Consider the following 24111-nt stretch of genomic DNA (forward strand, 5'->3'; position numbering starts at 1 on the left):
CATTTTATCCAGACAGGATAACAGATTATCCAGGAACAAGTTACAAAGTAGGGAAACTGGTTCTAGGACACATCTCTGGAAGTTACCTTGTGAACCCTGACGTTCATGGCAGCATTACAATGCAGGTTGTGTCTGAGCATCAAGGTTAGCACAGTACATGTTCCTGTTCACTGTCAGAGGCTAAGGGAAGGTTATCATAAAGGCCAGTAGCACTTTATGCCATGCACATTTCTCCATAGTCTGGTTGTTGGAAATCATGGCAAAGTCAAGGTGATATTTTGGCCAAGAGACACAGGAGTACAGAATCCTATCCTTGACCAACCATACTTGTCCCTGAGGCCTCTGGGAGTGTACATGCAAAGGGCAGCAAAGCAGGGCAATTTACTTGCTTGGGCTTAAGCTTCAGACTCTAGTAAGCTCAGTGGGACCATTTGGAGAACTTTTTTACCTAGGCTAGATTGACCAGAATAGGCTGGAAACAGTGAAGACTCACTTCTACCTTCTGTTACAAAGCCTAAAGGCGAGCAAGCTGCAGCTTACCAGTGTGCTCACTGTGTACCCTTTTTATTTAGGTTCATTCATGCGGGGTTCACTTCTTTGTGCTTATTGCTTGTTTAACCTTCAAAGCAACTCTGTGAGTCACATATGTAAAGGTGAGGAAACTGAGTCTTTAAGAGGCCAGGTTACTTCCTCAGGGTCATACAGGCAGTGGGTGGAGGTGCGGATTTGAGGCTCTGTCTGTAGGCCATTTCTTTTCAGATGTGGCCCTGAGAATGTGTTAGAGGTATGCTATGATCCCTCAGCCCTTGGCAGTGGGTACCTGAGTGGGGTCTTAACTGACCAGAGTGCCTGGGCAGACAAGAGCAGCTGCATCTTCCCTTCACAGTGTGTTATGTAAACATTAAATGCGGCATGCTCCCTGACCTGAGGAAAGTAGAAGCTCACTGGCCTGCTGCACTCAGTCAGCGAGAGGGAGCATTTGCCCCTCCTCTTCTACTGCCCCCTTTGGCCTCAGGTTACAGGAATAATATAGTTAATCCCAAGTGGGGAAACAGCGTTTGAAGAGTATTGAAGGGAGGGAAAGGAAAGGTTGGAACTTGCTTCAACCGGGAACAGGTGAGCAGGTCAAGCCTTATTCACTTTTGAGGAGGAAGGGATTCCTAAAGGACAAACCGAACTTGCTCTTCAGGGTGTTAAAAGAAAACGTTCTTAAATCCTGAACATCACATATTTCTGGGAGGAGTATCCTGCCCTTTGGGAAAAATAGCAAGAACTTTGAGCTCCCTCTAGAGGCCAGCAGTGATAAAAGAGCATCATGTTAGGGAAATCATTGTACCTGAAGCTAAGCTACCTTTCAGCAGGAAACTATCATTTTATATATACAGTAAAATGTTTTCTTATATTGGAAAGAAATTGGTGCCTCTGAAAAGAAATTTGGGTTAATCATATTCTAATTAGGTGTGAGGGGGCAATTGTAAAGTTCATTTACTGTGTAGAAATATAGCTGAGAAGATCATGAAAATGGGTCATGTGTCCTAACAAAATAGTATATTATAAGCATTGGAACAAACCAGATCAAAATAAGAATCTGATTTCTGTGCTGTTTTGTGCCGGAATGTTTTGGCAGTGGCCCCTTGAATTGAACAGAGATAAAGGTGATCTACAATACCAGCTGTGTTCCCACCCAGTCCTCCCCCTCATCTGAACAAAATCAATGAGTACCGGAAGAGTAATATTAGGAAATGCAGGATGCAGGCATATGTTCACACTTCTGAGTAAGCTAACATATACAGTTTCTTAACTTTTAGAGTCTCAGGTTACCAAATGATTCATCTATTCCAGGATAGACATTTTAGTCATAACCACAGATGTCAAGGAGTTAGTTATAGGTTTAACCCTTTACTGTATTTAGTCCTTTTATTCTCAATATATTTATATTTATCTAAAGAACTGAGAGAGTTCAGTTCTAAAATCTTAAGAAGTAATTTAGATCATGGTAATATTAATATATAAAAGTTGCATTCCCACCAGGAATATGTGAGAGTAATTGCTTAATACCTGCACTAAGTATTGCCTCTTTTGTTAAAAATCTTAATTATGGGAATGGTGTGTAGTGGCATATCATTTTTCTACCTTGTAGAAATCCATCTATTATCAAAGTTTCCATGGTTATTTTTATGCAAATGGCTATCACATATTTGTTAACCTGGTTTCCTTTTCTGGTAAGCCGTAATTCCGAATGTTTTTTTAATTTTGTAAAATTAGGATCAGATGTGCTTTGTAACTTTTTAAAAACTCTGTGGTACATTGTGGACCATATTCTTAGAGATCTGTTATTTTTTTGTACTGGCATGTACAAGTACACGTAGCTGGACAGCAGAGGAATATTTACTAAAATAATAATGGTTCCCGGCCGGGCGCGGTGGCTCACGCCTGTAATCCCAGCACTTTGGGAGGCCGAGGCGGGTGAATCACGAGGTCAAGAGATCCAGACCATCCTGGTTAACATGGTGAAACCCCGTCTCTACTAAAAATATGAAAAATTAGCTGGGCACGGTGGCGCGTGTCTGTAATCCCAGCTACTCAGAAGGCTGAGGCAGGAGAATTGCCTGAACCCAGGAGGTGTAGGTTGCGGTGAGCCGAGATCGCGCCATTGCACTCCATCCTGGGTAACAAGAGCGAAACTCCGTCTCAAAAAAAAAATAAATAAATAAAAAATAATGGTTCCCTCAGAAGTGGGGCTAAGAGTGATGATTATCCTTTTTCTACAAAGTAGTTTATTTGTGAGATTAAAGAGTGAAGTTAATTTTAATTAAGGACCTATGTTATGATAATCTCATTACTGCAAGTGATCTTTAAAAATCATATTGTATATAAACACATCTGATACATAATTTGCAATATGCATAAATCTGCTAACTGTTCCAGTGGTGGGATTTCAGAGTTTCTTAACACTTTGCTTTTTACGAGTTGGTTAATTATAGTGATCACTGTATCATTTTTTATGAACACAATACTCTTAAATACTAACATATTTAGATTGCTGTAAAACTTTTTAAAGTACCTTTGTTGCAGTACTGATTTTAAGGTTACTAATTGATTGATTTAACCATTGGCTATTAATCTTTAGCTATTTTATCGTGGTTAGAAATATGGGCTTTATAATTTGATTTCTTGGAGTTTCTCTGTAGGTCAATGTATGTATTTAATTGCATACCTTTTTAGAAGAAATAAATACTTTTAATTTGTTATAATTTTTCTGTGTGTCTATTTGTCAGTTATATTTTTTAGGTGTCTCTCTCCCTCCCAAATCCCATCCCTTTACCTACCCACTACATTTTCATCAACTCCTTATTCTTAGTAACCCTGATCATTGTAAAGTTAAAATCTGTATTTGGCATAAAAATTTCTGACACATTTTCACCATACCTTTAATCTCCTTACCTACCTACCTATTATAAAACCCCTTTTTCCTATTGAATTCTTTTTTAAAAAATTTGACCAGTCATTGGGGGCATTAGCTGTATTTATTAGGCATGGGCCAAGTTCGATAGCTATTTGGCAGTTTGCAAGATAGTTTTGAACAAGAAAAATTGTTCCATGGTCTGCATAACTTACAATATACTGCCAGATGTTCATGATACTGGAAAAAGAAACTTTATTTTCTAAGCCTAGAAACTTACTTAAAAAGGGTTTTTTCAGGGACAGGGAGGTGTGGGGAGGCCACAACTTTAATGTATGTACAAAAGGCTACTGTGTAAATCAAGGGAAAGTTATACTTTGAAATGTTGGGATTTTTTACAAAGAATTCTTCACAACTTTGCAAAATCACATCACCACTGCAATGGTGCTAATGGGTTTTGAGTTGCTTGCACGATATACCCATGTGAGTCTACATCTAAAACTGAACCTTTCATGTTGAGTACTCTGCATACTTTGTCATCATGCCTTGAGTATTTACATTTAGTCATCATGTTTTCAAATAGTCCCGCCCTGCCCTTTCCCAGGAATGCAGCAATACTTACATTAGAACACTTGATGTTATCCCACAGGTTAGGTCTTGGTTACTTTTTCTCCCTCTCTTTGCTTTATTTTGTTTTGATTATAGGGTAGTTCTTCAAGTTCTTGATACTTTCTACTACAGTATTAAATCTATTAGTCCTATTCAATGTATCTTTGATTTCAAATAGTATATATTTTTTATTTTTAGTCACATTTTTGCCTTTCATCTTTTATTTCTTATGTCGATGATTGATTCTTTGTTCTTTTTTTTTTGAGACGTAGTCTTGGAGTGCAGTGGTACAATCTCGGCTCACTGCAGCTTCCACCTCCTGGGTTCAAGTGATCCTCCCACATTCGAGCCATCCTCCCACCTCAGCCTCCTGAGTAGCTGGGACTGCAGGAGTACACCACTGCGCCTGGCTAATTTTTTTGTATTTTTAGTAGAGACAGGGTTTCACCACATTGACCTGGCTGGTCTTGAACTCCTGACCTCCAGTGATCCACCTGCCTTAGCCTCCCAAAGTGTTGGTATTGCAGGTGTGAGCCAGCGTGCCTGGCCCATGATTTATTCTTGATCATATGGAGCATATTTGCAAAAGCTGTTTTTGGTCTGTGGCTGCTAGGACCTTAATTCTATCATTTTCATTGCTTCTGGCTCTGTTTACACTGGTTTATTTTTCTTCTGATCATGGGTTGTATTTTCCTGCTTGTTTATATTCCTGGTAATTAAGATTGGAAACCAGGCAATGTGAATTTACATTGTAATGTGTTGGATTTTGTTCTAGCACATAGTTAAGTTACTTGGGATAGATTTCATCATTTCCAAGGATCAAATGTTTGCTTTAAAACTTTGTTAGGACAAGTTTAGCCTTTAGTGTTGATTTAGCCTGATTACCAAGGTGTCACCCTCCTGAGAACTCTACCTGCTGGTGGGGGTTTCTCTCCTCTGGCTGGTGGGGACCCTCATTTTTCAGAGCCCTCATATGTCGCTTCATATATGTTCAGATCAGTATTCAGCCAGATTCTAAGTGAGCCACCTGTAGATAAATTTTTTGGGGTACTCTGCTTTATGTTGTAGCTGCTTTAATTTTCTGGTCTCTGGATTCTTTGTAACTCACCATGCTGTCTTGGTCCTTCCCATCAATAAGCAAGAGCTACTAAAGGGATCACTTTCTTTTCCTTCTCTAAGAGTTAACAGTTCTCTACCCCACATTGTCCATTGTCTGAAAAATGGTTGTTTCATATATTCTTTTCAGTTTTCTAGTCTTTCACAGCAGGACAATAAATTCAGATTATCTTAACTTCTTCATGGTCAGAAATGAGATTCGTGCCATTTAATTTTTTTTGTTTTTTTTTTTGTCTTTAACCTCTTGAAAGTAGTAGTAGTAAAAATTACACATTTTTATTGGGTACTTTTTCTGAATACCTTTGTTTATATAGTCTTAGTGTTCTTCGTTAATCTTTGTCTTTTTACTGAAATATAACAAAAAAGTAGAGGAGACTGATTACCTGGTAGAGCTTTTGGGGGAAGTCAAATGTCATTTGTAGAAAGATAAGATTTATTATAGCCAACTTGATAAGAGCATTTTCTTCCAGGTATGAACATTTAATTTTGTATTAGAATACTACACTGGCAGCCCTGTTTGTTTGCAGATACTTGCTCTTTACACAAATGCAGCCCTTTGTGACAGTAATTGGAATGCAGAATTTTAAGAAACGGGTTACTCATAGATTTTTTGTGAACCTCATGGTTATCTTAAGATTGATGCTATTTTGTGTTGCATGAAATAGATAGATCTGGATTTTCAGAGTTGTTTATTTGCTACAGCAATGTTTAGAATGTTTTATCAGTTTTAACCTTTTAAATCGTTACTATTTCACTGTAAAGCCTAATTATATTGAGGGAAATAACAGAATCAGGTTTGTCAGCATCTAAGGAATGGAACCTAGGTCAGCTGTTTAAAGTGGCACTTTCAGGAATCTGTAAATCAGATGGTTAAAAAAACAGACCAGGCGCGGTGGTTCACGTCTGTAATCCTAACACTTTGGAAGGCTGAGTCGGGAGAATCACGTGAGGCCAGGAGGTCAAGAGCAGCCTGGCCAACATAGTGAAATCCTGTCTCTATTAAAAAATTAGCTGGGTGTAGTGGTGCACACGTATACCCACAACTAGTCGGGAGGCTGAGGCATGGAGAATTGCTTCAGCCGGGGAGCCAGAGGTTGCAGTGAGCTGAGATGCCACTGCACTCCAGCCTGAGTGACAGAGCAAGACTCTGTCTGGGAAAAAAAAAAAAGATACAAATTGATACCAAAATATCTTTTAAAAAAGGAAAAAAAAATACTTAAGCAATTCCTCTTGGTTGTTTCCTCCCCTCCTTTATTTTTATTTTTTGAAAACGGGGCATTTGCCTGGCCAACATGGTGGAACCCCGTCTCTCCTAAAAACAGCGTGGTGGCGGGTGCCTGTAATCCAAGCTATTTGGGAGGCTGAGGCAGGAGAATCTCTTAAATCCAGGAGGTGGAAGTTGCTGTGAGCCAAGATCATGCCACGGCACTCCAGCCTGGGCAACAGAGCAAGACTCCATTTCAGTAAAAGCGGGGAGGTACATTTACATATTGACTTGATCTTTATGTCTTGTAATTCATGCTGTAGTTGTTGTTGTTTAGTTTGCCTTAGGATACTCCTTTGGTTTTTCTTAAACGTTTACTGAATCCTTTACTGATTAATGCTTCATCTGTAGGGATTGCAGTGCTTTCTCTTATCAGCCACATTAGGGGGTAGAATTTAGAATGTGTATCACCCAGTGCCTTGAATGTAGCAGGTGCCGAATAAATATTTAAAAGTTTTGTTGTAGGGACAGGCAGTAACTGTAATGTGGTCATTAATAAGTAGTATAAAGTTGATGTTTGGCTCTAAATATTTTACTGAACACAGACATTTTGACAGTGAAAAAGAGGCAATAAACTGACAAGTTACACATTATCCATTGTCTAGAGATTTATAGAATTCTGTGCTGCCACCTTATCTGTATGGTGCTAAGTTTGAATCCTGGATCTGACAGCTGATCACTGTGTGATTTTTTTCAGGCGGGTTGATCTCTCAGGGGTTTCTCTTTGTTTTTCTATACCTTGAAAATGATTTGCATGTTATAATGATGTTATAAAGATTAAGAGCAAATAAATGCCTACTTGGCGCAGTGTTTGGCACATTTTGGTTGTAACATCTTTATATGCTTTGACATTAGTTTGAAATGCCTTTGTGTTATTTTAATGCCAGTATTCAGTTATAATATAAAGCAGTTTCACAAACATTTTCTGCAAAGGGCCAGATAGCAGATAGTAAATATTTTCAGTCTGTGCCATCTATTCAGCTTACAGGCATGGCTGGGTTCCAGTAAAGCATTATTTATACAAACAGGTGGTGGGCCACAGTTTTCCAACTTTGAATTTCTTTCTTTGTTTTTTTTTTTTGGTTGCTGTTTTCATTTGGCACCTTTGACACAATGTTATCTTACCCATTGAGTGTTTCAAATACCTTCAGCTTTATTAAAAAATTATATATAGGTGGCCATGTGCGGTGGCTCATGCCTATAATTATGGCACTTTGGGAGGCTGAGGCAGGCAAATCACCTGAGGTCAGGAGTTCGTGGCCACCCTGGCCAACATGGCGAAACCTATCTTTAGTAAAAATACAAAAATTAGCCAGACCTGGCAGCGGGCACCTGTAATCTCAGCTACTTAGAATTCTGAGTCAGGAGAATTGATTGAATCCAAGAGGCAGACGATTGTAGTAAGCCAAGATCACGCCACTGCACTCCAGCCTGGGGTGACACAGCTAGACTCCGTCTCAAAAAAACAAAAACAAAATTATATAGGTAATACAGTTATAACCGTCTTTGCACTAATTTTGATTGGTTTCTTTCAAGTCATTTATTTGAGACATAGTCCTCAAATGGAATTATGAAACCAGAGTAACTTCACAAAGTGCCTCATAACAGAAGAGCTGAGGTAAATTTAGAGAATGCCACGACTAGTAATAATTTAGTCATTTGATGGATAGTGATTATTAATTACACCCATTTATAGACAATTTATGAATTTCCCCTTGCTGATTTTTATCCTGAGAGTTACATTTTTGAACCTTTGGCTGTCTGTGTCCTATTCTGTTTATTATAGTACGCAAGAAACAGAAGATGGGTGACAAGAAAGGAACAGCCTTATGAAGTAAAAATGGACCAATGACACTGTTGTCATCCCCACTACCAGCTGCTCGTCCACTCACAAAAGAAAGCAATTATTTCACCTTCTAAGAGTAAAACCTGCCTGGGTGCTCACAGTTTAGAAAGAGCGGGTGGGAAGAGTTAAGAATTTCATTCTGTATAATAAATTATAAATGCCTTGCTTTGTATTAATAGTATATAAATAAAATTTAAGAAGATCGCAGTACTTTTTTAACAAAAGATTCTATTATGCCTTTTAAATACTGTATTTACATAGAACAATTTGGAAATCAATATTTTTCTAAAATTGCTTAGTTGACTTAAAGGTTAGTAGGGGTGTGGACTCATGTTCTGAAAGGAGGTCATCGCTTTTAATTAACTATATTAGATGTTCCTCTTAAGATTAATACAGACGTATTTCATTGTAAAATAACGTTGTAATTGGTCATAGGACAGATTATTTTCCTTTTATAGAAGTTGTTCTTTGGCATTTTGTTAGTGGTGGTTTGTGAGAATATAACTCAACTGATGTGCTGTATACTAAGCCATGCATAAATTTGGTAGGATAGCTCTGACGGTGATATCAGTTTTTGCTTTTAAAAAACATGATAGTTACTCTGATACCAAGAGTAGAGCATTTGCAAGTATTCATAGCTTTCATTAATTGTTTTAAAACTAGTATCCAAGGAATCTAAATTTTTATGGCACATTTATATTTTCAGCCTGCTCCTCTGGGGGCAATCTGTATTTGTATAAGACAGTTGTGTCTTTCACCTAGAGTGCATTGTTTGAAGGTGCAGAATTCTCTTAGTTCCAGCATTTTTGTGTTTGCCATGTAAGTCAGTATCCACTCTGTAATGTTTTAGACCTATGCTGTCCAGTCTGGTAGCCACTAGCTACATATGGGTATCAGAACATGAGAAGAATGTTTTCTAGGGTAGATTATTTTCTGTAAACCTGGATACCAGTATTTGACCATCCTTGTTTGGGTATAGCATGAAATGGTCTCCTTGTTTTCAGGACTGTGCTTCCTCACTTTTTGCATGTCCTGGCATTCCTAAAAAGCAGTGATGTTTGTATGGCACACTAGGATACACAGTGTGGAGGGTGCTTACAACTAGAGCTTACAGATGTGGGTGCTCTGCAGCACCAGACAAGCCCATGCTTCATTCTTGGCATGCCAGTATGCAGTGGCACATACGGTACAAAGCTGCTTCAGAGTGCTCTCCATAATTCATTCCTGAATGTTTTTATTGGTCTATGAGCGGAATTTGAATTCATTCTCCCTTATTATTCATCATTTTAATATGTCATATTCCCAGTGAGACTTTGTGAGACCTTGGCATTTCACAACTTAGAAAACTTTCAAAGAATCACCCATAAACTTAGAGATTTAGTGAGTAGTTGTGTAGACGGTCTTTCTTCTCTTTTGTTTTAGGGAGAAAGGAGAAAGAAGGAACACCATGACATAGTGATACATTTAAATTCTGTTTCACAAACCAGGAAAATAGTTTTCCTACTAGAAATATGGTTACATTAAATAAATGTGGTGTAAAAATCTCAACAAGGAGACCATGAATCTGCCCATCTACCTCCCCCAAATGAAATTCCTCTACACTATTCAAATGAACAGTGACTTGGTTGGCTGTTTCTAAAACTTTCTGTTTATTGGCTTTTGGCAAGATAAATAGTAACAAACACCAGTGTCTTAAGAAAATCTATAAATTGGTAATCCATTCACCCAATATTTATCTCCCTCAAGGATTTTACAGTGAGTTGATTTTGTGGTGTAAATCTTTGGTTCTTGTCCTTTCCTGATGTCCAGCCACTTGCTATTTGGGCCAGTTTTTTCTAGGATTCCTCAGCCTACACCTGGGTGCCTCTTAAAATTCTTTATCCTTGCTACAAAATTAGTTCACTATTAAACACGTACCATATCACTTTACTCTAAATAATTTCATTATAAAATAATTGCTCCTGCCATAAGAAGTGATACAATATTGGAGCAAATGTCTTGTTTCTGTTGGATCTTGCGATAAAGTCTTTTTCCTCTCCCTGCACAGCTCTCATTTTGCTCTTCCATTCACATGTTCAGTGATTACATTATAACCAGTCGTGTGAGTCCCCCGTCTTCAGTTTGGAAGATTGTACCTACTGCTTTATCACTTGATTCTTGTTCTGTCTTCTCATAATAAAATAGGTAAGGGCTGGGTGTTGTGGTTCATGCCTCTTCAAGGCAGGAGGATCGCTTGACTCCCAAGAGTTCGAGACCAGCCTGGGCAACATAGCAACACCCCATCTGTACAAAAATAAAAATAAAAAAAAATTAGCAGGCATGGTGGTCTGCACCTGTAGTCCCAGCTACTCAGGGATCTGACATGGGAAGACTGCTTGAACCTGGGAGGTCAAGACTGCAGTGAGGTATGCTTGCCCTACTGCACTCCAGCCTGGGCCACAAAGCAAGACCCCCATCTCAAAAAACAATTAATTGGCATGGAATGTGCCTTCCCACCCCACCCACCCCCAGTCCCAAATCTTAGTTGTTTTACTGTAATGGTGTCCTTACTGACTTAATCATCTCTAGGTTTTCTGTGTTCAGTTCACTTAAGGAATATTAGGGTTTCTTTATTAGAAATTGAGCCCACCTGGGTTTGGTGGCACTTGCTTGTAATCCCAGCAATTTGGAAGGCTGAGGTGGGAGGATCACTGGTGGCCATGAGCTTGAGACCAGCCCTGGGCAACATAGTGAGAGCCTGTCTCTACGAAAAAATTTTTTTTAATTATTCGGGCGTGGCTTTGCATGCTTATAGTACCAGATATTCAAGAGACAGATGGGAGGATCCCTTGAGCCCAGGAGTTTGGCATGGTCGTACCACTGCACTCCAGCCTGGTCAGAGGGTTTTTTTGTTTTTTTGTGTGTGTTTTTTGAGACAGTCTTTTTTTTGAGACAGTCTTAAAAAAAAAAAAAAGCCCATCCCACACCAAACCTGTCCGTCTAACTTTACTGCTTAACAGAGAGCGTAGTCAGACAAATTATGCCATGATCATTGATGTATCCCTTACTAAGTGTTAGCTGTAACAGCTCATCTACCTAACAGGAAGTTGTAATCAATTTAGGTGAATGCAACGACTTGGACCTGGGAAAGAGAGAAAATAAGTAACAGGCAACTCAGCCCATTATTCCACTGAGTTGAACAGGAGATTGAGTCTGGTATTGGTTTCAGATGTGAGCATTTCACCAAGCTGAGAACATATTCTGGAGTTCGAAGATAGGTATTTTTGGTGCAGCATGATTTTGTATTTAACTAGTTCATTTGATGGTTAGGCAAAAAAGCAAATTATCAATGCTGTTTGAAATATTGTCTGAGTTGGACTTAGGAGAAAGAATTTGTGTCTTCAGAGTAGTGTCTGTGTGAGGGATTTGAATTTAAAGATAATTTTGACTCTATGTTTACCTTATTATTTGATTTTAGAGCCTAACCTTCAAATAAAATTTGACAATTTTTTTCTCTGCTACTCTTTGCTCCTACTTCTCTCTCCAGTAATACTCTAATGTGCTTCAAGTGTAGGGACTTTGTATGTTTTTAATCCTTTATTCACTGCAGAAGTCAGTAGTACAGTACAGAACTCCTAATCAAACGACTTCTCAGTACTTACTAGTGTTTGGCTTTCCGTGGTAGCCCAGTATATTCAGTTGTATGCCTTTTGTGTTACCTATGTAAGCAGTGAACACGTTAAGTTTATTTTTTCCTCCTGGTAACTACTGTGGTGTAGCCAGGGTTTTTTTTTTAAACCTGGCAGTGAGGTGTTGTTCAAACAGTTTGAGATAATATGCACATTTTTATGAGCAGTTAAATATATGCAATTTTGTGGGAGAGCATGTGTAACTTTCGGTGGATTCTGAAGGAGTTCAAAAAGATTAAATGCCTTGGACCTAGACAATGGAGGAAGCAAATAAATCTTTTCAAAATCTAGACTTTAAAAAATTGCTAAAAGAAAATTATGAAATGCAGTGCTGATAGGTAAATTTGTTTCTATATCATCAGATTCTTAAATTCTTAACAGTGAGCTACTGTACACCAGAAGAAGGCTGTTGTCTTATAAAGCTGACATTTAAAATGCATGTTGATAGGGGCTTTTCTAATTCAGCTTAATGCTTTATAGTGAAGAACTTGTTAATAACACAGTGATAAATTTACCGTGTACTTGCTCTATCTGATGCGCATTTCTGTAATTTAGAATTTTTTCCTTAAGAAAAGGGCTCTGGTGTGAAAAAGCAAGAAAAAAACCTGGCAGTTTTCTTTGGTTGTGACTGTGAAGTCAGCACTGAGCTAGTAGAATCCATGTGTTATGACTGGTTCTAGTGGCCCTGCGGTGTAGAGAGCTGGAGGAGCCGTGTGCATTGAAGACACATAGCGCAAAGCATTTCTGGTATGAAAAATTGCGATCTATTTGCAAACATTTGCTTGAAGCTATGGTTTGAATTTATGACGTAAAATTCCATCTGAAAGTATTTTTACGTTTAAAATTCCCTCCCCCCATGTTAATAATATGTGCCTTTATTATAGGTGATTATTTGTGTTTACATAAACAAGCTTATCAAATGTGTATAAGTAAATAGCAAGATAATGTTTAAGGGTACTATCGTAGATGTTTCACAAATTGTTGATTTCCTTGTATTCGCAAATTTAGTGAAATATTAATAAACTAGTATTTGTTGTATTTGCTGTTAAAATAGTTTCATACTGGTTTATTCTGAGGAGAATTTTTTGTTAGTGGATCAAAATATTTATGAAAGAACTTTAGATTCACGTTATTTCTGATGAGTGGTTGATGTGCTTCAGAGGTATACTTCATAGACTTGGAATGTTTAGGAAGAACATGCTAAGTTTTGAAACTAGTGATTTGGGAAAGAAAAACTAATGTCTTTTTTTGTTTTGTCTTAATTATACAGCAGATATAATTTCTACAGTAGAATTTAATCATTCTGGAGAATTACTAGCAACAGGAGATAAGGGTGGTAGAGTCGTCATCTTTCAACAGGAGCAGGAGGTAAGTGTTTAAAGTTTAATATATAAATTTCAGTTTGATCTTGGGACTAGAGCTTGTGTTACACTGGAGAATCTCATTAGAGGATGTTGGAATTTTTAAAGAAGTGTGTTATTGAATACAATGTCCAATATATAGACAGCTCTGGTTCTCTTAGCTTTGTTTGTGTGCATGTGTGTACATGTGCGTTATGTTGTTTTGGTTTAAAAAAATAACAGTAATTGTAAAAATATTTGATTAGAGAAGGGGGTGGAAAGTCGTGGAATAATCCAAGATTTTAACGGTTTTGAAGCCTTGGCCCTTCGTTACAATTTTTATCTTAAAAACTCCGTAAAGCAAAGTTGCTTTGACTTCTCAATGCTTGGTTTGCATTGTACAATTGAGGGGTGAGAGACTAGTTTAAAGAAAAAACAGCTCAATTATTTTGATGTCATTTCATACTAATACTGTTACAGTGATTCAAATATAAAGGTTTTAATGACAATTGCATGTACATGCATGTAAAGTAACTTAAAAGTGCAGTGCTGGCTTTTTGAAGAAAGAGAAGCAGAATCTGTAATTAAAGTGGGCTTTTGTTTTGTTTTTCTTACAACTTAGGTACACTTCTAAATTTAATTGACCAGATTTCTCACTAAAATTTTTTGCTAAACAAAATTTCACACTCGGTTTTTTCTTATTCATTCTCTCCTTCCATTGGTAGATCAGAGTTTAACCATTAAAATCAGTTGTTTTGAAACATTCTGCCCCTATTTATAAAATATAAAAAAAAGAGTTTAAAGTAATGTGGATAAATTGCAGGGTTTTACCTGTCTAAATCATAACACAGAGTTAGGTTTTAAAGGATTGTGAAATTCCTTAAATAAGCAAAGAATCTAGTAATAATACTACTACTTTGCACTTCTATAGCGTCTTTGACCTGAGGATCTCAAAGTGCTTTACAAACACTAATGAATTAATCCTCACAACACCCCAGTGAGGTAGGTAATTTAATTTTAAAAGAAATGATTAATAGTGTCTGATTAGAAGATGCACAAACACTAAATATGTCTCCTTTTATTTATTTTTTGTTGGAAGAAAATATGAAAATAACACTCAAGCTTTGCTTGACAAAGAATGGTCTCGTGGGACGGGGGGCTAAATCAGTTTTCCATTTTTAAGTAGCCAAAAACTAAGAATCTTGACATACTTAGAGTTGACATGGAACCTTACAGATCCTTGTAATTTCCCTTTATTTACTAATGGGAAAGTCAGTAGATCACTTTATTACTTACTGGCAGAACTAACAAGCAGAAACCGGAACTTCTGACATGTTGTTTTTCAGTGTTTGCTGTTTTTCATGCTAGATAACCAAAATGTGAATGTTTTTATCTAGAGTTTAAGTGTTTGAGAAGAACTTGTAAAAATTGATTTTGCCCTAGACTCAATATTCTGAGGGTTTCAGAAAGTCTTCATTTTTAATGAGGGCATTGTCTTATTGTCAATTCTAAAATACAAATTTGTCAATTAATAGCTAATTTGGAAATACTTTACCTGAGAATGAAGCCATTTTCATCTTCTGTGGTGGTTTATTATCCAAGTCAAAATCAGGTGTGGAAAAAATGGCTGGAAATTTTTTTTAACTGGGGGAAATGTTTGCTTTATGGGTTTAGTAATGTAGTCAGAGTGTTAGTATTTAGTATTTTTCTAAAGGCTATTAGTAATACATGAATTTGGAAGAATTAAAGATCTAACATGTAGTTACTGAAATTGCTCAAACATTTTACTTGTATTAGAAAATGTGACAAAATTATTTTAAAGAGTAGTCATTTCCCACGATTCTTTTCTGAAATCCCACTGAAGATTCTAAAGTGCTAGTATTTTAAATACATACTCTTGTAAGAGATAAGCAGAATAACTTTTTGAGAGGGGTCATTGATACGAAAAATAGGACATCCTTTTCATTCATCTCATTCTTCTAAACCATACTTAAGAATTCAAGACCGAGAGTTTCGTAGAAACTCAGATTAGTAACATGTCTTTTGAAAATTACTTAGTTGTGTAAATATCAGTATGTTTTTAAGTGATGGATTAAGTAAAGAGATGATGGTGATTGACTCTTTACTCCTGAAACTTGATCTTGTTACTATTAATTTGGTGTATTTTGCCTCATTAATTTTCTACATTTTAAAGCCCTGTCTTATATTAGAGCTTCTAATATAATACTATCTTCAGGATCTTGTCATTGATCATAAATATGTGTACTTTACAACCTTAGAGGCACCATAGTTTCAGTACCTAATGTAAGTGGATGAGATTTTATGAATTCACATCTGTATATCTGTAAGGTAGTGTTACAATTTGAAAAGTGAAAAGAAATAATCTTTTCCTAATTTGTAGTTAAAATCCCAGAAAAAAAAATATTTAACAAGGTTCTATTGCTTCATTTAGTAGCAAAACTCAGATTAGGATATGGGTCTCTGATTTTCAGTTTAGCTATTATATCTTCATTCCAGAGTACACTGGTACCTTATCTTTCTTAGACTGTGATAATGGTGCTAGCCTTGTTAGCAGAGTACACTGGCATTTGATCTATTGTGGCTTTATTCTCTTACCTAGTGGCAGGGTTCTTTCCTAAATTTGACTTAACTGGAGACCAAAATATCTCTACCCACTCATTTTTATTGTCTTTACTTGGAAGAAGAAAAGATCATATAAGAGCAATAGAGAACTTGGCACATCAGACTTTGACATCTGTAACCCCTCGTGTCTCCCTCATGTATTTTACCTTTCAGAAGTAGTGAGTCTCCTTCCTGTGATCCTGGCTGGTATCTGTGTCCTCTTGCTGCCTGTTCATTTATTCCCCAGTCATAACATAAAGAAACTGAGTAGTCATTCAGAGGCTCATTTGGTTTGAGTATATTTCAGACTGATAATTGTTTAATATATTTAGCTGTCATTTAATAGCATTTTTATAACTAGCATATTTGTATAGGTGTTCTGCTACACAAAATCTCAGTTGTAGAATCAGCACACCTAAAGTAATGAGACACAAAAGTAAAGTGATTTCTCTGATGTAATCACAGCCAATCACGTGGTCAGTAAGAGCCCAAAATTCTGATAACGAATCCAGTGTTCTTTATAGCATGGCCTGCTACAAGTGACCCTTGTTATTGTTATTCTAATAGCTTATGACAGCAAAGTAAATGCTAGGGTGTACTCTTTTTGTTAATGAAAATATTAATACAGGGTTTTGAGGGGAAGAGTCCAATCAGCTGTTAAAGTGGATGGTGATGTTCTCCTGTTTTTAGGGATTTTTGTTATTTCCATGGGTACTCAAATCAGGTGATCAGCAGTTGTCAAAATAGCTGGTTTCTTACTGACATTAGGTTGCTCAGATCTTCAGTTCCTCTGCGACTTTGTGCTATACCCTGTAATGTAGTGTGGGCACATGGGGTGGGTTTAAAGGACAGTTAAGGTGTAAGGTGACAAGGGAGGTTGTACCTCTTTCTACTTCTTTTTATAAAATCTTTCTAAATTGGTATGGGGCCTTTTGATTTTTGTTTTCTAGAGCTGCTGGTAACTTTCTTGGATTTTATTCCCTCTGGCTTTTTTTATTCTTAATGCGGTATTCCCAAAACTCTTTAACCAGATATAGAAGAAGCCTTAAAAAGCATGCTTTCACAAAAGATGGATAGTATTGTTAATATGATAGTATTCTCTTTCTAAATTATATGGGGCTCAAAATCAACAAGTTTACAGAATTTAATATAATTTATACAGAGGGATTGACTTAGTATGTTGTTTATTTAATTGAAGAAACATAATTTACTGTTTTTGATGATGTGGCAGCATTTACTTGACCTGCTGCCTATTGTGTGCCAATCAGATGTAGGCTGTACAGCCAGAATAAAATATGGTGGAGAGTCTTAATACCTAAGGATTCATGTGGAAGAAGATACTCGTTTATTTTGTTTACAGAAGTAAATATACATGAGCTAGATGCTTATTTGTAAGGAATACAGCAAGAAGAATGCATGAGAAGCTAAAAAAAAAATGCCCTTAGAGTTTTTTCCAAATCAGAGTTTCTATCTATAAAATAAGTTCTTTTTCCCTAGCTATGAGGTTTTAACTGTCTTTATTTTTTATAAAGTGTAAATTAAACAGTCTTTAGTTTTCGGAGTGTAAGATGTTTGCGTGTATTTAAAATGCAGATTTCTGGGTTGGGTGCTGTGGCTGAAGAGCCTGTAATCCAGTACTTTGGGAGACTGAGATGGGTGGATCACTTGAGGCCAGGTTGACCAATATGGTGGAAACCCTGTCTCTAATAAAAATACAGAAATTAGCTGAGTGTGGTGATAGCTGCTTGTAAGTCTAGCTATGTAGCTGAAGCATGAGAATTGCTTGAACCCGGGAGGCAGAGGTTGCATTGAGCCGCGATGGTCCCTTTGCACTCCAGACTAGGGGACAGAGTGAGACTCTGTCTCAAAAAATAACAATAATAAAATTTTAAAATGCAGATTTCTATCCTGCTCCTCAAGATTACTGACTCAGAATACACATGTGTGTGGTGCATTCATAGAATGTAAGAACTAAAATTTGTAGGGTTTTGTAGGAGTTCTTAACTTTTTTTGCTCCATGGATTCCTTTGATAGCCTGGCAAATCCTGTAGATTTCTCAGAATGTTGGGTTTTGTTTTTTTTTTTTGGAGATGGTGTCTCTGTCGCCCAGGCTGGAGTGCAGTGGCATGAGCTTGGCTCACTGCAGCCTCTGCCTCCCAGGTTCAAGCAATTCTCCTTCCTCAGCCTCCTGACTAGCTGGGACTATAGGCACATGCCACCACGCCCAGCTAATTTTTGTGTTTTTAGTAGAGACGGGGTTTCACCATGTTGGCAAGGATGGTCTCCATCCATCTCCTGACCTCATGATCTACCTGCCTTGGCCTCCCAAAGTGCTGAGATTACAGGCATGAGCCACTGTGCCAGGCCAGAATGTTTTAATTACATAAAATATTTAAAATTATGAAGGTTGACATATTTTACCAAAATACTTACAATTGAGTAATGTGTTTTAAGTGAATAACAACTGGATTATGATATTAAAATGTCATTTCTGTGTGACAAAGTCACAAGAATTGCGAAGACTGTGTGCAGTTTGTTACCTATGCCCATAGTCAAGAAATGCTGAAATCTAGCTGGAGGTTAGTGAAAATAAATGTGTACATTCTCCCGATCCAGTTTTACAAAATCCCTGGGTTCAATCAGTGGTCTCTTATGGGTTGGATGATCCATGAACCCTCAATTTATAAGCCCTGGTAGTGCAGTCTCTTTTTGCCAGCTGGGGGCCCAGGTACCAGATTACCCATCCAAAGCCATATAGTTATAAGTAAGTGATTTCCTGCTGCAGAAGACACACATCCTGATTTCCACCCCATGGCTTTGCCCACTCTGACCTGGATTATAGTAGCAGTAGTTTATGTGCCAGGCCCTCTGCCAAGATCCCTAAATCTTAATCTTCACAGCGAAATAACAAAGATGTATGTATGATTACTGTATCTTGATGTATTAAAAATTTATAAATAAAGTGAGACTTAGGATAAGTAACATTTCCATGATGATGCTGCTAGGTAAGTGGGTAAAAGCTAATTCTGTATAAATTTAGATTAGAGTATTCACACTGCTGGCTGTTGACTTTAAAATGAAAAAAGCTTTAATCCTGTTTGATGTAATGACACTAATTGTTAAAAATCACACAGGAAAATCAGCCTCATTACTTTATACCTAATGAGGAAAGTACATGATCCTTAGACTTTTTAGCATGAGCTATTAATGAGTGATCTCTTTTCTGTCTTGTTGTTAGAGGGGAAAATGGACTAAGAGTTGAACAGCCTTGGTTCTAGTCCTGGTATTCACTCATGCATTTGCCCAGTCATCTCTTCTTGTTCAGCCTTCTAGTGTCCAGATTTCTGTCCAGCCTGCCATGAGAGTCTTGTCAGATACCTGTTAATCTTTTGGGATTCCTCAGGGTATTACATTTTCCAGAAGCAGAATATCATGTATTGTTTTTTAAATATTTTTTAATGTTTAAAGCATCTGTTCAACAGGTACCTAATTTTGCCTGTTGAGCAGAAGTTTGAATTAACCATATTTCTGATACAGGTTGAATATCCCTTTTCGGAAATGCTTGGAACCAGAATTGTTTCAAATTTCAGATGTTTTTGGATTTTGGTGTATTCGCATGTACATAATAAGATATCTTGGGGATGGGACCCAAGTCTAAACACAAAATTCATTTGTTTCTTTTTTTTTTTTTTTTTTGAAAGAGAGAGAGAATAGGAAGGAGGAAAAAGGAAGAGAAAGAGAGGGAGAGAATGGGGAGGAGGGAGAAGGAAAAGAAAGAGGGAGAGAGAATGGGAGTATTGCTTTCTTGCCCAGGCTAGAATGCAATTTAGTAATGGGTATTGAAAAGCTCTTTTATACTGATAATTATACTTAATGATGTAGTCAGGAAGGAATAAGGGAAGAAGATAACAAACAAACAGCCAACCAATATTTAATTTAAACCTATGAAATGCTATGCGATTACTGAGGAGTGATTTACTTCCAATTATATAGTCACCTTTGGAATAGGTGTGAGGTGGTAATGTATGTTTTGTGTATTTGAAGTGGAGAGTTCTATAAATGTTTATTAAGTTTACTTGTTCCGGGTCTGAGTTCAAGTTCTGAATAGCCTTGTTAATTTTCTATCTCGTTGATCTATAGAATCGTTAGCTCTTCTTGTTACATTGATCCTTTTGCCATTATGTAATGTCATTCCTCGCCTCTTTTGATCTTTGTTGCTTTAAAGTCTACTTTATCAGAGGCGAGAATTGCATCTCCTGCTTTTTGTTTATTAGTTTATTTTTACTCTCTGTTTGATTGGTAAATCTTCCTCCTTCTCTCTGAGTCTTTGTGTATTGTTGCATGTAAGATGGGCCCGGATGCAGCATACCGATGGGTTTTGGCTTTTTATCCAATAAAAATATATATAGGTTTAATACCGGCGTTTGATGCTAGCTGGCTGTTTTGCCCATTAGTTGATGTAAATTTTTTATTGTGTTAAAGTTCTTTGCTTTTTGATATATTTTTGGAAAGGCTGATATTGGTTGTTCCTTTATATGTATAGTGCTTCTTTCAGAAGCTCTTGTAAAGCAGGCCTGGTGGTGGTGAAGTCTCTGAGTACTTGTTTGTTCGCAAAAGATTTAATTTTTCCTTCGCTCATAAAGTTTAGTTTGGCTGGATAGGAAATTCTGGGTTGAAAGTTCTTTTCTTTAAGGATGTTAAATATTGGTCCCCACTCTTTTCTGGCTTGTAGGGTTTCTGCTGAGAGATCTGCTGTAAGTCTGATAGGTTTCCCTTTATGGGTAACCTGACCTTTCTCTCTGGCTGCCCTTAGTATTTTCTCCTTCATTTCAACCCTAATAAATCTGGCGATTATGTGCCTTGGGGTTGGTCTTCTTGAAGAATATCTTTGTGGTGTTCTCTGTATTACCTGGAGTTGAATATTACCCTGCCTTGCCAGGTTGGGAAAATTTTCCTGAATGATATCCTGAAGAGTATTTTCCAACTTGGATTCATTCTCTTCATCACATTCAGGTACACCTATCAAACGTAAATTAGGTCTTTTCACATAGTCCCATATTTCCTGGAGACTTTGCTCATTCCTTTTCATCCTTTTTTCTGCATTCTTGTCTTCTCGTTTCATTTTACTGAGCTGGTCCTCAACTTCTGATATCCTTCCTTCTGCTTGATCAATTCGACTGTTTAAACTTGTGCATGCTTCGCGAAGTTCTCGTGTTGTGTTTTTCAGCTCCATCAATTCACTTATATTCTTCTCTAAATTGTCCATTCTCGTTAACAGTTCGTCAAACCTTTTTTCAAGGTTCTTAGTTTCTTTGCATTGGGTTAGAACAAGTTCTTTTAATTCACAGAAGTTTCTTATCACCCACGTTTTGAAACCTGCTTCTGTTATTGGAACACACGTGTAATCTATTAAGCCTTGTTCCGTTACTGATGAGGAATTGCAATCCCCTGTAGAGGGAGAGGCATTCTGATTTTGAGTATTCTCTACCTTTTTACGCTGGTTTCTTCCCTTCATTATATATTTGTCTGTCTGTCGTCTTTATAATTACCGGCTTTCTAACTGGGTCTCTGACGTCCAACTTGTTGATTCCCTGCGCCGAGATCTGAGCAATCCACTGAGCCGGCCAAAACAGTGGTGTTAAGATTGATGGTGTTTTTCTGCCCGGGAATCTCCGGACTCTGCACCAAGAACTGGCGTGCTAAGGCACCAGCAAAACCACCACGCCGGCCACAAGAGTCGCCTGGCGACCCGTGGGGCTCCTCCACTGGGAATCTCCTGGTCCATGAGCAACAAATATTCGTCTGAAAGTGTGGCGTCCTCTCGTTCTTTGCGCTTTCACTGGGAGGTACATGCCCGAGCTGCTAATCATCAGCCATCTTGGATCTCTCCTCATTTGTTTCATACACACCTTATACACATGACCTGAAGGTAATTTTATACAGCATTTTAAATAAGTTGTGCATGAAACACAGTTTTGACTATGACCTGTCGTATGAGGCCAGGTGTAGAATTTTCCACTTGTGGTGTCATGTTGAGAGTAAAAAGTTTCTAATTGTGGAGCATTTTGGATTTCAGATTTTTGGATTAGGTATGCTTAACCTGTTCCCAAGAAATTCTCCACCAAAAGCAACTCCAAATCTGTGAAATTAATAATGCCCAGTAATTTTGAAATGTATTTACCTTTCCTTCTCCTTGCCATTCTCTCCCTAGCCTCACACATAAAAAACATTTCATTGTATTCTTATTAATAATTTCTCCCTCTTAATTTTAAATTCGTTGTGCTCGATGTAGATAATTTAGTAAATATGAGTAAGTGGCAAAGAAAGGACATATAACCCCACCCAGCAAAAGTAAGAACTTTTGGTGTATACCAAAGGCCTGGCTTTCTAAAAGTCTGATTATAAATTTAGGATTGTATGATTTTTTTTTCTCTCACGTACGGTGTGGTGAATACCTTTTCATGTCATTAAATTTTCCTGTGTCACCATCTCTGTAATGACATGACATGTTTATTTGATCTGGTCTCTATTGTTAGATTCCTAGTTTGTTTATTTCTGTCCCTTTTTTCAAGATCGGGAGGTGAGCTGCCCCTTTGCAGTTACTGCGTTTTTCTCCCTTTCTAAAGAAATAAAAGTAGCAACTTGGTGACTGAAAATACGTTGTTTTATTGGATTTTGGTTTTACTTTACTCCTTAATACTGCCAATAATTAAAGCATTTTGTTCTGTGCCCTCTTGTTCTGTTGGTATATTTATTGAATTTGGACAGGCCACATACTGTGAGAGGGCATCAGCTCTTTGTCTCGTGAGGCATTATGTTTTTCAGCTTTGTTGATTGGCTGCCTTTAAATTTTATTTTACTTTTTGTTTTTCTGCCCATAGATTACTTAAACATTGTTTTGTTCCCTTTTAAATTTATTATTTAGTTAGACTTTACCACGCTTTGTGTTAAAGTGATCTTTTTCTCTTCCACCTTCCCTACCCATTCTCAGATTGCCAGACAGGTGGTGGTGGTGGTTATTATTATTGTTTTAAGATAGTCTTGCTCTGTCATCCTGGCTGGAGTGCAGTGGCGCAATTTCAGCTCACTGCAACCTCCGCCTCCTGAGTTCGAGTGATCCTTATGCCTTAGTCTTCTGAATAGCTGGGATTACAGGCGTGCACTACCATGCCTGGTTAAGTTTTGTATTTTTAGTTGAGACAGGGTTTTGCCATGCTGACCAGGCTGGTCTCAAACTCCTGGCCTCAGATTATCCACCCACCTCAGCCTCCCAAAGTGCTGTGTTTATAGGCACGAGCCACTGCACCCAGCTGGTTATTACATTATTTTTTGAAATTTTTTCACGTGGATTTAAAATGCACATTTATTAGGTCAGTCATCTGCAGAGTTGTGTCTAGACTTCATTGTATTTTAGCTTTTCAAAGTCTTGTTCAAGGATGATGAACTCTGCTAGTCTTCTAGTCTTTCTGCTTTATTCCATCTTATGCTTGAGTTCTGTAGATAGTTTTGAAATGTATCGAAATTGGGTTCTTTCTCAAATATCTCTCTATACCCTTTCAGAGTTCGACATTGGGTTCTTTCTCAAATATCTCTCTATACCCTTTCAAAGTAAATACTTGATCAGAACAGATACTGTTGCAGGTTTCTTAGTCTCTAGTTATTAAGAAAGATTTGACTTGTGCCTTTTGCAAAGGGGAATATTCTAGTGAACTTCATCTATAGTCAATTTATTGGGGGTAGGGAGGACTTTATTATTAGAATGTTACCAGTGGAAAGGACAGTGAAGACCGTCTGTTCCTATCTTATTTGTTATTTCTCCAACCGAGGCACAGAGAATAGTCTGAAATCAGGCGCCTCGAGTGCCAGGGCCTCATGCATTTACGTGCATCATGTTGTTTCTAAATGACAGAATTTGCATTGATTGGGCTTGATCCTTATTTGGAAGAGAAACTAATATTTGAACTTTATTCACTTACTCATTAAATTCCCAAAACTATCCTGTCCTGAGAGAATAAATTGTATTTAACACATGAATAAAACAGGATCCAGGGAATCGTTATATTTTATGAACTTCAAAGGGAAAGAGACAAAAGTAATAAAAAGAATCTTTTTTTTTGGTCTTAAATCTAACACCAGGTAGGGGTCGTCTGAATCTTCTGTCAGAGAGAAACCAGTTCCTTAAGGGTCCAAGTTAGATTGACATTCCATTGTGAGAGATACAAGGTTGGAGAGCCTTGAGATCT

General features: G+C 37.4%; 1 protein-coding gene across 3 annotated transcripts in view; it reads left to right on the plus strand.

The window, feature by feature from the left end:
* The window catches only part of PPP2R2A (protein phosphatase 2 regulatory subunit Balpha), a 78880-nt gene that overhangs the window by 31848 nt on the left and 22921 nt on the right, over positions 1–24111 (plus strand). For 2 of the 3 annotated variants that reach the window (XM_012435279.3, XM_012435278.2), the window contains one exon: positions 13177–13274. In XM_012435279.3, coding sequence (XP_012290702.1) covers positions 13177–13274 — 98 coding nt within the window. The remainder of the gene's footprint in view (positions 1–13176; positions 13275–24111) is intronic. The other variant, XM_064368701.1, reaches the window with a different exon arrangement.

The sequence above is a fragment of the Aotus nancymaae genome, unplaced genomic scaffold, assembly GCF_030222135.1.
Source record: "Aotus nancymaae isolate 86718 unplaced genomic scaffold, 86718_ANA_hifiasm-v0.15.2.pri h1tg000079l, whole genome shotgun sequence".
In the NCBI taxonomy this organism is placed as follows: Eukaryota; Metazoa; Chordata; class Mammalia; order Primates; family Aotidae; genus Aotus; species Aotus nancymaae.